The 12,583-nt window shown below is 38.8% G+C and overlaps 1 protein-coding gene across 3 annotated transcripts; it reads right to left on the reverse strand.

Annotated features, from left to right (window-relative positions):
• Window positions 1–61: 61 nt before the first annotated feature.
• On the reverse strand, window positions 62–11,985 carry mier1b (mesoderm induction early response 1b, transcriptional regulator). 3 transcript variants are annotated; one of them, XM_026149747.1, is made up of 13 exons: window positions 11,907–11,985; window positions 11,057–11,081; window positions 9,460–9,608; window positions 7,748–7,930; window positions 6,757–6,886; window positions 6,584–6,651; window positions 6,172–6,244; window positions 5,897–6,048; window positions 5,706–5,787; window positions 5,480–5,574; window positions 5,053–5,099; window positions 4,392–4,519; window positions 62–1,839 (listed from the first exon to the last, which is right to left on the reverse strand). In XM_026149747.1, the coding sequence occupies exons 1-13, from the start codon at window positions 11,913–11,915 to the stop codon at window positions 1,544–1,546; spliced, it is 1,437 nt and encodes a 478-aa protein (XP_026005532.1). In that variant the 5' UTR covers window positions 11,916–11,985; the 3' UTR covers window positions 62–1,543. The 3 variants fall into 3 exon arrangements, with proteins under 3 accessions (XP_026005532.1, XP_026005531.1, XP_026005533.1); XM_026149746.1 differs by having other exon boundaries at window positions 5,053–5,180; XM_026149748.1 differs by lacking the exon at window positions 11,907–11,985 and adding an exon at window positions 11,207–11,872 and having other exon boundaries at window positions 5,053–5,180.
• Window positions 11,986–12,583: the final 598 nt, after the last annotated feature.

Below are 12,583 nucleotides of genomic sequence, written 5' to 3' on the forward strand. Positions count from 1 at the left end.
GCTGTTGTTATTCTGTTATTGACTCTATTTAGCACAGTAATTAAATGAAATGTCAGTATTATTCAAGTCATAGCCAGCCTTGGAATACACTTTATTTTTATTCACGCCATCATTTACATAGAAATAAAAGACAATATTGTCCAAACAAAAAAACCCATTAACATTATTTGAGACAAACTCCTCTTATCTTCTGAATGCACATTCAATGATGGAATATAAAATAAAACATTTAATCGTTACGCTGAACAGCTACTGTACCAAAACATTAGGTTCTTTCAGGTGACACCTTCACATCAGCCAGGTCACTTTTACTCCTGGAAATCTGCTGTGTGGAAGCCAATTACTGAGGAATGACAGAAACTAAGCTCTGGTTTTAAAAAGAATCTCTGCATATTCAAAGCTGCACACAAGGAGGAGCTTTTTTTGCAACGAACTCTCTGAATCAACATCACACAGAAAAGGGAAGCACTGCCAAACAGAAGGAAAGAGGAATGGCTACTTTGTTTTTTATTATTATAACCGTTTTGGAGAAACAAAAGTAGGAACAGTTTTCCAACAAAAAGCACAGCCTACAAGGAAGACCAGAAAATACAGACAAACAGTTATAAAACCGCTCGAGGTAAGAAATCTATACAAACTTTACATGAAAAATCACATTCTGACTAGTAAAAACAAAGTGTTGAGCAATGCACCGACTATGAAAATTCAAAAATACAGAGATCTTCTACATGGTGACTTATAATACAGGACATCACTGATGTCAGCTGCTTTACACAAACAAACCTGCAGGAGGAGTCACCCTCTGGTTTATTTATCTGAAACAAACAGCCAGAGAAAGAAGTGAAGGAGTGAACATGGACTTCTGCTGGGTTCTGACGCCACATCTCATTGATAGAGATGGGAAACATACAATCAAAGTGCAACTAAAGTGAGAACTAGCTACAGCACCAGCCTATTCCTCTTGTTTTTACTAAGCATCTTTATTCTAGCGTAAGCATGTAATCACTTAGACATGTCCTGTTTCATCAAATCCTTATAACAGCAAGCAAATGGCTTCAATGGCAATCACCCATCATTAGACTAGGATTTATTTACTTTTGTTAAAAAATATAAATATCTTGTGTAAAAAAATATCGAAGGTGATTTATTATCTTTAAGAACAAATAGAAAAAGGGAATTCTTGGCAAAATTTTGTCAGGCTCCAAAAAGGGAGGCTGGGGATGTTTTGATGGACGTTATCTAGCTATGATACTTTGGGATGAGCTTGGGGGGGTTGATGGGATGGAAGGACGTCGGGTGGGGGGGTAACTGCCACCCCTCCTGGAGGACCTCGGTTGGCTGTTCTTCAAGATGTGATTTTCAGTGACCTTTGACCTCAAAGCCAGTCTGTCTCTCTCTGTCAGGAGATGCTATGCTCATGGGTCAGTAGGGTTCATTTTCCTCATCCTCTGCCCCACTAAATCTACCCATCACTGGAGAAGTACAAACATTTTTCACCCCCAAGTCAGTGTCTGTTAGTCAACGCTGCTCAGCTGTGAAGCCATCAATTCTCCTGCGTTCTGGATGGTTCCACTTCGCTTTGGCACACGGGCTCTGCCTCCGTCCTGCACCTCTTGGCCGGCCTGTCGGGTGCTGTGTCCCTGTGGTCTAGCAGAGGCTCCAGGGAGCCATTTCTGTCGAGGGTGGGTGCAGTGGGCTGGCTGCAGCCGTTGGAGTTGTTGTCTGAAGGTGGAGGCGGAGCTTCTGGCGGATGGGACGGACCGTTGGACTGAACGCCCTCAGATTTGACTTGGTTTGCTGGTGGCAACTGAGCACCATCCACCGTGTGGCTTGCAACACCTAACGAAGAAAGATGAAACACGGGGTTAGACATATTTAACAAGTTTAAGAAAAAAAAAAAAAGCCATTCAGGTGTTGTCGGATGTTTTCGATCAGGTTCCTGAGATTCCACCATTTACAGGAAGTGCAACCTTCATGCAGAGTATTTACAGATGTGATCATGGCACATTACTTGTCAGCCATTTTGGACATGTAATAATCCTAAAACACAGTGAAAAACCTACTAAACATTATGTAGATGCGATAAACCATGGCATCTATGAGTAAACAAACAAGTGTATCTACTCAGAGGAACGTCTTGATGAATTCTCAATCATCCAGGTAGGTAAATCTGGATGTAGCGTTTTCAGTGGGAGACTGCCACTGGAAAAGCTCCAGTTTGCTGCCATTCACAGGTGTTTCTGACACTTTTTTGAAGTGGATCTCACACTTAGCAAATAAACTCTTGTGATGTGAGAAGGTAATCAAGCTGTTTATAAGTACTTAAAGAGTTTTAGGCCGGTGAAGTCTAATATTAGCTGAATGTTATGTTGCTATTTAGCCATCTCTTGTCAGCTGTCCGGAGACGGGAGGGTTATGTGGCTGATCTGCTGACGATAACTAATTCATGTAGGATTACTTCTTTTAGAACTCTAACTTCAGTTTAGGAGGAAGAGAATGAGATGGAGACGGTGAGGCGAGAGTGGAAGTGGAGGAGACAGATGAAGGAGATAGAAAGAAACTAGCAAAAACTGAAATTACAAATCTAAAAATTTTAAATGGTCATATTGTTTGAAATGACTGGTGATTTTAAAATTCAAGTAGCTTATAATTGTTTTACTGTCATACTATTTATCTGATGTCTGTATCCGTTAACTGTTTTGTTTTTTCATGGTCTCTATCTGAAACAACAGGAAAGTGATTTAAAAAACATTCTTTCTGTCCTTGATGATTGCTGCACCCAATCATGCAGCAGAATAGAGGTGTGAGGGGGACAAAAGTGGTCTATGTAAACTACATATGAACAGTGTTGGGCAAGTTACTTTGAAAAAGTAATTAATTATAGTTACTTCTTCAAAAAAGTAACTGAGTTAGTAACTGAGTTACAACATTCTAAAAGTAATTAAGTACTTGCAAAGTAACTACTGCGCTACTTTAAAAAAAAAAACACACAAAAAAAAAAACGTTTAACCCTCTGGGGTCCAGGGTATAATTGGCCATTTTTAACTACTTTTGATTTTCCCTCCACATTTTACCTTTAAAAACGATTTACTTTGCCTTGTTTGGTATCATTCTTTTCAGCACAAAAAACATAAAATCAGAGTAGAAAAAGTTCACTGTAACAACCACAAACATGTTTAATGAATCATATTTCATAACTTTAAATGCAAATATAAATTGTCAATTTTAAAATCCTACGCACAAGTTTTGCAAAAAACAAAGTTATTTGCATCCATTTACCTTTTATCGTCCTTTTTTAAATAACCATTTCAAACTATTTACAGAACAATCAGCAGTTCTGCATTCAATAAGATGCCACACAAATTACCATTTGTGCCACTCCAAACAATAATTTCTGTCCACTATAAAGGAGAACATCACAGCCTGATACCTGCAGGTCTGACAGCAGCAGGTGTATCACTCCTTTTTCTACCTGAAGACAGCAGTCGCCTCATTGTTCTGACACACAACACAAAACTATCCACAACACTACACACTAACTACACAAGACAACACATTAACTACACACCCAAAACACGCTAAACGTCACAAATCTCTTACATCTCAAAACTCGCTCTCTCTCTTTTTCTCTCGCCGTCACTCCTAAAACTTCCCGTTTTGTTTTGTTTTTTTAATTTTTTGCTCATAAGTGGAGCGTGCTTGCTGCGCTGTCCTTAGACAGTAAACGTGACGAAACTATTGAGGAAAAAACGCCGCATATATATTGTTTATCATGACTCTGGTTTTACGTGGCCTATCAACACAATTATAAACTGGTATATATCACCTTGTTGCTTTGTCTTTAAGTGGTCATGTGATTGGCTTACCACGACTCCTTTATTCTTCCTCAATCAAACAGCAGCACTCATGCCATTGTTTTGCCCCCTCAGCTCCAGGTGTTGTGCTAGACAGTGATCGTGGTTACCGTCCGCGGGAGCGCGCAGCTGCTTAAAGCTGTAGCATCCAGATTACTTACATAGTCAGCTACTTGCGTGCAACTGATAGAAGATGCGGTAAGCTGAACACAGCTTCAACCGTCTGTTTGTTGAAAAATAGTAACGGACCGCATTTTCTTGTTAGTAACTGTAACGCGTTGTAACGATAGGAATAGTAATTAGTTAGATTACTCGTTACTGAAAAAGTAACGCCGTTAGTCTCCGTTATTCCCATCACTGCATATGAATGACTGTATTGAATATTTAAGTGATGATTAGAGTAACTTTGAGTCAGTTTTCAAGCACAGGATCATAGTTTGTCTTAAATTCTTGTCATTTACCCAAAACTCTCATTAAATGAAAGGCTGGTTATATTTTAGGATAAACGTGGTGCACTCATCATGTGTATCAGCTCACCATTCTGACTGCTGCTGTCTTCTCTCTCCGAGTGGCTGGCGCTGCTGTTGGAGGTGGTGGGAGGAGGCGATGCTGCCCTGCTGGATGTCGCACTCTCCGTCTCATCCAGTAATCTGTCCATATAGTCACTGATGACAGAAAGCAATGCACACAGTCTGTTACACAACCTAAACTGTTCATATGGTTTAGCAGTCTGTGTGGTCAGGTGTCCCTCCCCAGTCTGACAGTGACTGTGGGTGGTTTCTACGACATTAAATCTATAGCTTCACTTATGCGATGGCTTCTATAAACCGGGTTTGATTCTTTCTGCCAGTCCACTGAACTAACCGTAAAGAAGAGACAACTCCGAGAGATGTTCAAGCCAGAAAATGAGAACAACTGATGACCACTAAGGAACAGAAGGAAGCAGCAGACAAGGCACAACAGAAGATCAACAACCAGTTTCAGGTACGCTGCCTCAGCAGACTATTTTATAATAATGTGGCCATCACTGGTGACAAAGGGAATTTAACCAAGCATTTGCAAAGCTCTTAATACTTAAAAAAGAAGATTTTTACATAAGCAACCTCACAGTCGGTGGAGGTTGCACATTCTTCCATTACTAATTTTCTATGAGCAATGTTCTTCAAAATTGCATACACTTTTTTAAAAGTTAACTTACGTGACACCGGGGTGAAGGTTGTATTTCCTTTTCCCAAGTCTGGTTTGCTGTGCAAAGAAATCATAACGCTCAGACTTCTTCCACATGTAATAAAAGGCCACACATTCTCCTACAGACCTAGTTCTCACCTGAAAGATTTAATTCAGCAGACATGAAATGACCATTATTACCATCACCTGAAGACACAGTTTCAGGACAGATTCAAGTAAGAGACAAATCAAATAAGAGCTTAGCAACTGGACAAAAGTCAAATGATTTGCAGACATTTTAAAATCTTAACAAATCAATTTTACTGGTCTCAAAAAGCAAAAAGGTTCAAATGAAGCAGATTCCAACCCTAAGTATCCAGAAAACACCTGACAGTAAACATCTCATGTTAGCGCCATGTTAGAAGCAGAAATCTCTAACTAATGTGTTTTTCTCTCACCTTGTTGGCCTGTATTAAATGAAAGTCTTTCCCATAAGCTTTCAGTCCTTGTTCAAAATTTCTACATTCTTCTTCAGTCCAGACAGAGAGCTCCTCTGTTACAGAGAGTCATAAGTGTTAATGTTTCATTTGAATTCAACTGTTTTTTAAAAGAAAATTCAAAATGCAGAGGGCTACATAGACAAGAACAAAATGTGAAGAACATCTGTGAGCATAGGTTGCTTACCTCTGGCTGCTTTTACATTAAATCTAAGTCTTCTTAAAGCTTCCTCTGTGTCAAAGTCACATTTCACCAGTTCATACAATGCCTACCAGCAGGATACAGACAAGCAGGTTTAGATTAGACGACAGTTATACATAACAGCACGTGATCTGCTTTGTGTGATTTGATTCAAGCTACAGAAGAGCTGCTGTCACCTGTTCATTATCTTTGATATGGGATCCCTCTGGGATTGCATCCACTCCTTTCTCCTCTCCCGTCCGCCTGGAAGCCTCTGTCAAGAACTCCACAACTTTGCCTTCAGGAAGACACTCGGGGTTCCACAACAGCTGGTCATCGTTTTCGTAAACTGAAAGTACAGGTTCAAATGAAACGAAGGGCAAGACATCAACATTTTTAAGCCTCCTCAGTTTATCTGGATCCAGGAAGGCTGAGAAAGGTTATGGTGTAAATACACAAAAACCCAACTTACCTTTCTCATTGTCTTTGTATTTGCACAGACCCACAGGAGTTTCTGCCTGATACATGGAACCCACCATAATCTCCTATTGGGAAAAACATCATTCACACTGAGTGTAGCCCCATGATTATTTCAGAAGTGTACTAAGAGCACAGAAAAAGATCTGGATTTCTTTTATGGCAAATATTTGTATTTATTTTATTAAATGTTTACACATACATATAAAATTTATCAATTCACATAGCCTAAATCGCTGTTTTTTTTACAGTTAAAATAGATACATAAATAACATATAGTATTCAGTATTAAGTTAACAACAAACTCATAATTCTGCAGTGGTGACATTGTAAGTCAGCAGCTCATCACAGAGACGGCCAAATGAATTCAGCTTCATCTGATGGTGCACATGTCTTTTTTGCTTTACCTTTTTCCAGTCTTCAGACGGAACATAATCTTCATCTTCATCTGACTCCTCCTCGGCATCATTATTGCCTGAGACATAATGTGATATTTACTTATCCAGCTGTTTACAAATATAAAACAACACAAGTAAAAAGAAGGAAGATAAGAAAAATGTATTAGCAGTACAACACATACTTTCAAAGTACTTGAGTTTCTGAGGGCGAATAAGTTCTGCTGTGCCGAGTGACCTGACTGAGCGCGTGCGACCCTCTGAGGCTGCCTGGGTCTCACCTGCCTGTTCCAATGAGTTCTTCACATCCTCACTCTGAAAAACAAACAAACAAAGCAAATCACAAAAAGTTAGAAAAGTTTAAACAATTTCAAAAATCATCTGCCACTCTTGACAAAAATCCAGCATGCATGTGTAGCTCTGTGTGGGTGCTTCTTTCTCTAACAGAACTCAAAGCCCCCGCATGTTTGTGTGATTTTATAACCACAACTTTACCTGACAATATCACATAAGTGAAAGATAATGGCTGATTTGCATGAATGTCTCATTATATTGTTTTTATCCCTTCTTTTACACAGACCACACCCTTAGTCCTCACTTACTCAATAGTACAGAGAAACAGAGTGGCAACAACGCCCCCATCACAAAGCAATACTGCCCACCAGAGTTGGGCGATTTGCTTCACAGTAGATTCTATTGGCCCAATGAAGCATCATCAAAGACTGATGGCTATGCTGCCTGGTGGCAAAGGAGCCTTCCATTATAGTAGTGCTAGCCACACTCTGTGAGGTAAAAAAAATTTACCAGCAGCCCCCAGAGCCATTCCTCAGCCTCCAGCACCTATGGTATAAATCTGTACGTAAGTTTCAGAAAAGTTTACTTTTGATCTTGACCTTGAGGTCACCAGGATTCTAATTCAACTGAGATTTTTCGTAGATGCACTTATGGTATGAATTTAAAAATCTTATGTTGCCTCATTCTCATGTTATTCCCAAACTTAGGTGTCCACGCCGGCAGCTAAGATACTACGCAGGACTCTTGTGCCCCCAGGCCTCTGGTAGAGGACCCAAGCTTAAAGGATAGACCTTTAACATTCTGTTCAGAGGAAAGACTCACAAGATGTACATACAGTTGTAGGCACAGAGGGGAATGACACACAAGCCCTCCAAAACATACCTCATTTCTTTTCAGCTCGCCCGTGCTTCTGCTGCTTTCATCATTGTCAAGTTCCTCATCCTCTTCCTCATCCTCCTCCTCTTCTTCTGGTTCTTCCTCTTCCTCCTCATCCTCATCTGCTGGTGATCTGTCGCCCCCATAACCATACAGACTCAGCAGCTCATCAATAGGCATCTCTCCCTCCTATTAAAAGCAGATTGGTTTACTGATGCTTGGGTGTTACATTTAAATACATTTAAAGTTTGATTTTTCTTTGAAAAAACTGAACAAAATAGACTTTAAAGGTTCAAACTGTTAGGTTCAAACCAATACAATGAAAATCATTGCTGCATGAACTTGTCTTAAAATGTCTACATACTTACACAGTGAGACATAAACAGAAATTGAAGTTCAATTATACAGAATAAACATTTCAGCCCTGAGCAAGCTATGCTGTGAAAAACATGGAATAACAACAGTTACAATTTCTTCAACTAGAAATGAAAAATAATCAAATTATCGGGGACCTGTGCTGCATTTCCCACTACCCAGTTATTCATTATCTATTCTGTGTAGTCAGTCAGTGCAGGTGAGGTTCCACAGACTGTGGCATCTACTGACCAAAATACAAAGTAGTGCAAAATGGAGCTTAGAGTGCAACTCTCCCTACAACCACTACCACACGGTTGTTGTTTAATTATTCCACCATGAATTAACTTAAATGGAAAGTGAAATTTTGTGGTCTGCTCCTATTTCCCATTGAGTCACACTGGTGGATGTTTGATTTGGCATATGGCAGATGCCCTTCTGGAAACAAGCTTCCCATTTATCCAGGCTTGGGACCAGGATTAGGTAGAAACCAACCCAATGCAAGATGTTATTTTAGGATTTTAAAAAAATCTAATATAGCAGCTGATTTTTTTTTCTTTCAGAAATACGAAACAGGTAGATTTCCCTAACACAAGTTATATGTATTTATTAGTCCTTAGAAGACAACACAGCTTAAAAATAAGATTGTTTTACTGTTAGAGGTGTGGATTACTCTTTATTGCTCTGCCTGACTCTGCTCAGATGTTTTTATATTTATGGCATTCCAAACAGGTGCTGCCAACCAAGAAGTTGCATCTGATGGATAAACTATACAACATCAACAGTCAGAACACGGTTGAGGCATATTTGTTTTGTCGGCCATTAAAAATGCCAATATGTCTGAAAACGGCTAATACATAAAGATATAATTAGTCCGGCTTAAATACCAGAAGCACATTTACGTTACGATTCCCTGAGCCTGGATTTGTGTCTCCTCCCAGAAACAACCTAGGGATCTTTCATGTGTAAGGCAGCTGTGTTAACCACTACACCGTGGAGCCATTGAATAAGTTAGCAGAATTAAACAAAGTTAAACAAAAGTAAAAAAGTAACTGGAAAACATTATGTTTTAACACTAGTGTACCTTCAGCTAGCCAGCTGTTATCCATTCACTCAGTATGGTGGTATTTACAACTAAACCATTCAACTCTGTCTCTCTCTGTACTGCCTGCTGTAGAGCTACACTATTGTTCTGGCTGGGTCAATCCATTACCACCACCACCCCCAAAAAAATAGTGTTTTCAAACACTATTTGAAACTCAGGATTATTCCCTTACAGACTGTGAAAATAAACATTGAACTACACTAGTGTTTTATTTACCCCATGGGCCTGACCAAACCAAATATGATCTCCTGACACAAACCCGTGTAAGATCTTCAATCTCATTGGCATTGGTCTCATCTGTTGCCTCCATCATTTCCTCCTCCTCCAGGGTGCGCTCATCGTCAAAGTCATGGACAAGCATTTCAGCTGATGGGTCAAAATCATGGTCATCGGAACCTGCTGAACCTCCTATGAAAGGAAGCATGAAAGAGGCAATGGAAATTTAGAAGGAAAATATGACAGAATTTAATCTTCATTTAAGGAAATTGCAACAAATTGTAAAGCTCTAAAGAATCACTCAGTATTTTTATTTGCATATCTTCACATATACTGTATGAGTGTGGGCAGCTGAAATGTTACTTTATGGTTTAATTTGTTAAATATTATATTCTAAATTATATAAATGTTGAACTACTTACAAACTGAATACCCACATAGGATTACTTGAAGTACTGTGCACTAAACTAAGGACTTTTTACTTCAGTACTGCAGAGGACTGTAGTACGGACAGCACTAAATCAATCAGTGCCTAATTTTAGCCACTGCTCTGCTCTTTGCTACATCTGTAGTGCAAAATGCAAAGCTGGCCACAGTAACACATCTCATCTGAGAAAACACCCGGTCAAAGGCAAAATATATCTAAAAGCTGAAGACTATATTGTGCTTGATTCACCAAAGGAGCTTCAGCTAACATTAGCAGATCTGTCTTTAACATATAAGAAGCTGAACACATGGAGGATGATGATGAAGCCTTTTTCACAGTGCTGGCTGACAGTTTAACTTCAACTTCATGGGGTTTTTTTTTAAACTTTTTACACTGGCTGCACTGCAATTTCTTATCAGACAGAGATCCTTTATGAATCCTCTACACAAAATTACACTGCCATAGAAGTTTCAACACAATCATAACACCACATATCCCAACCAGCAAAATATTAACTCCTAAATAAATCAGTTGATAATATATAAATAAAACTGCCAGCTAACATGTTCAAATATGCAAACATATCAATAAAATCATTATTACTATTATGCATTAAACATTCTTATAGTAACTGTTATAAAAGGGCTCAGACTTGCACATTGATGCAATCAGCCTTTTACTGAAGGTGCTATTGTTGATAATCTCCAGGGTGTGTGCGTGCAGAACTGAAACGACCACATTACATGAGATGCCACATCAGAAATCTTATTTAGTCTAACATTGTTATTTAATATCGTAATATACAAACACTGTGACAGTGATGTCAAGATCACAGAAATTTTCAGATGATGAAGGTAGCTGGTGTGGTGAGTACAATGCTTAAAAAAATACTAATAATAGCAAAATGTACCGATTAAGAAGTACGGACTTATTTTTTAAATTAGTATTTTGTAATATTAATTTCTCACTTCAAAATAAGTACAGGAAAAAACAGTGTTGTCTTAAACATAGAGGGTACCTAAGCCTAAAAACTTGATACATTTATTTTCCGTTTCAAACTAATCATATTTTTTAAAACAAACAAACCACAGAACACGATTAATATCGATCAATGTCAAAATCAAAATGAATCCGTGTCTGATAGACAAAAGATTTCAAATCAGTGTCTTTCGACCAAACAACTACAGAAAGCCTCCAACTGCATGTAAATTACCTGGGCTCGAATTCCCGAGGGAGGGCTGAAAAACAGAAAAAGAGCAACAAATTAAAATATAATTTATTTATTTTTTAAATACTATTTAAAAAAACTGCATCAGATGCAATACGTCATTAGATGGACAACAACAACATAAAAAAAGCTCACTCCTGATTAACTTGACATATTCTAGTTCCTTTGACAGAGGACTGTAAACGGGAGCTGGGGAAAAGCGCGCCCGACCCTGTCCTAAAGCTGACTGCAGTTCAACACAAACTGAAACAAAGAATACTGTCACCGGTTCCTGTGGGGACATTTATTTAGCAACTCGCTGATTGAAATGTCACAGGTACAGCGCCGTGTATATCACCGGCAATCACCCAAACTTAGCGCCAACAGCCAAGTGCTTACTAGGTTAATTTTCTCAGCTCGCTAACTTACAAGAGAAGTTCCAAGCTAGTTAATTCTCCTTTAGATATTTATGCTAACGCGTCCAAGTTAGGCTTGGTATCAACAGGCAACAAATAACGATTAAAAATAACCCATAAAATATCTCCAAGCATAAAAATCCGCCACACGGCTGAATAAAAATATCATACACAGTTAAGTATTTTCGAAGAAAACCGCGGAGTAACATCGCTAACGCTGCTGCTACCTCCAAACGGGGCTAGCGTCGCTAATGTTAGCTAAACCCGAAGTTTAATAAACATGCCTGAGTCGAGAAATGCTCATTATTTAGCAGCGAAAACATCCCACAGTTAATTTCGTACACTTAAACTACAACACACAAACAGTGTGAATATTCGACTGAAGTAACTATCCCGTAGTATAAATTTATTTTTTCCGAATATTTATTTCACTTTCTTACCTCCGCCATGTTCGCAATCCTACAGGGTCAAGTCGGGGGTCAGCGGTAGTTCCCGTATGTGGAGCCCCGCCCACCTACGTCTCCATAGAAAAACTGAGTGACCGCAAGCAGTGATGTAGTAATGTACTCCTATAACAGCAAGCTTAACGCAAAAATAATTAGTTTTGTAACGGAAATTTTTCATTGTGTATTATTTAATTCGGAACATTTAAATTTATAAAGCCTTTTACTGTATTATATTCAGCTTTTATATTTAAAATTACTTTCAGCTTCTCACTTATTCATAAAGGCTTCCATAGGCATCAAATACCACTATACCATGGAGCCAGCTTTTAAATGTAAATTAAAAATATTGTTTTCAAATGTTTTCTGTAATGTCTCCACTGTCACATGTTTCTTCTTCTGATAGTGGTTTTATGTTCTTATCAGGGAGAATACAGACACAGAGGCTAAAGGTGATGGCGATGTATGTGACAAAGAAGGTGTGCAGCCAGTGTCCTGGTGTGGAGGTTCTAACTGGTTTGGACCTAGGCTGTCCACCAGAGCTCAGATACAGTTCTAAAGTTTTGCAGGAGATATTATCAAATTGTGGAAAAGCTTTTGGAATAAACTGAAAAATATTATATGACCACCTTTATTCTTCAACACAGCATGAACTCTCTTAGGGAATGTAACTT

Source organism: Astatotilapia calliptera, chromosome 18 (assembly GCF_900246225.1).
Source record: "Astatotilapia calliptera chromosome 18, fAstCal1.2, whole genome shotgun sequence".
NCBI classification, from domain to species: Eukaryota; Metazoa; Chordata; class Actinopteri; order Cichliformes; family Cichlidae; genus Astatotilapia; species Astatotilapia calliptera.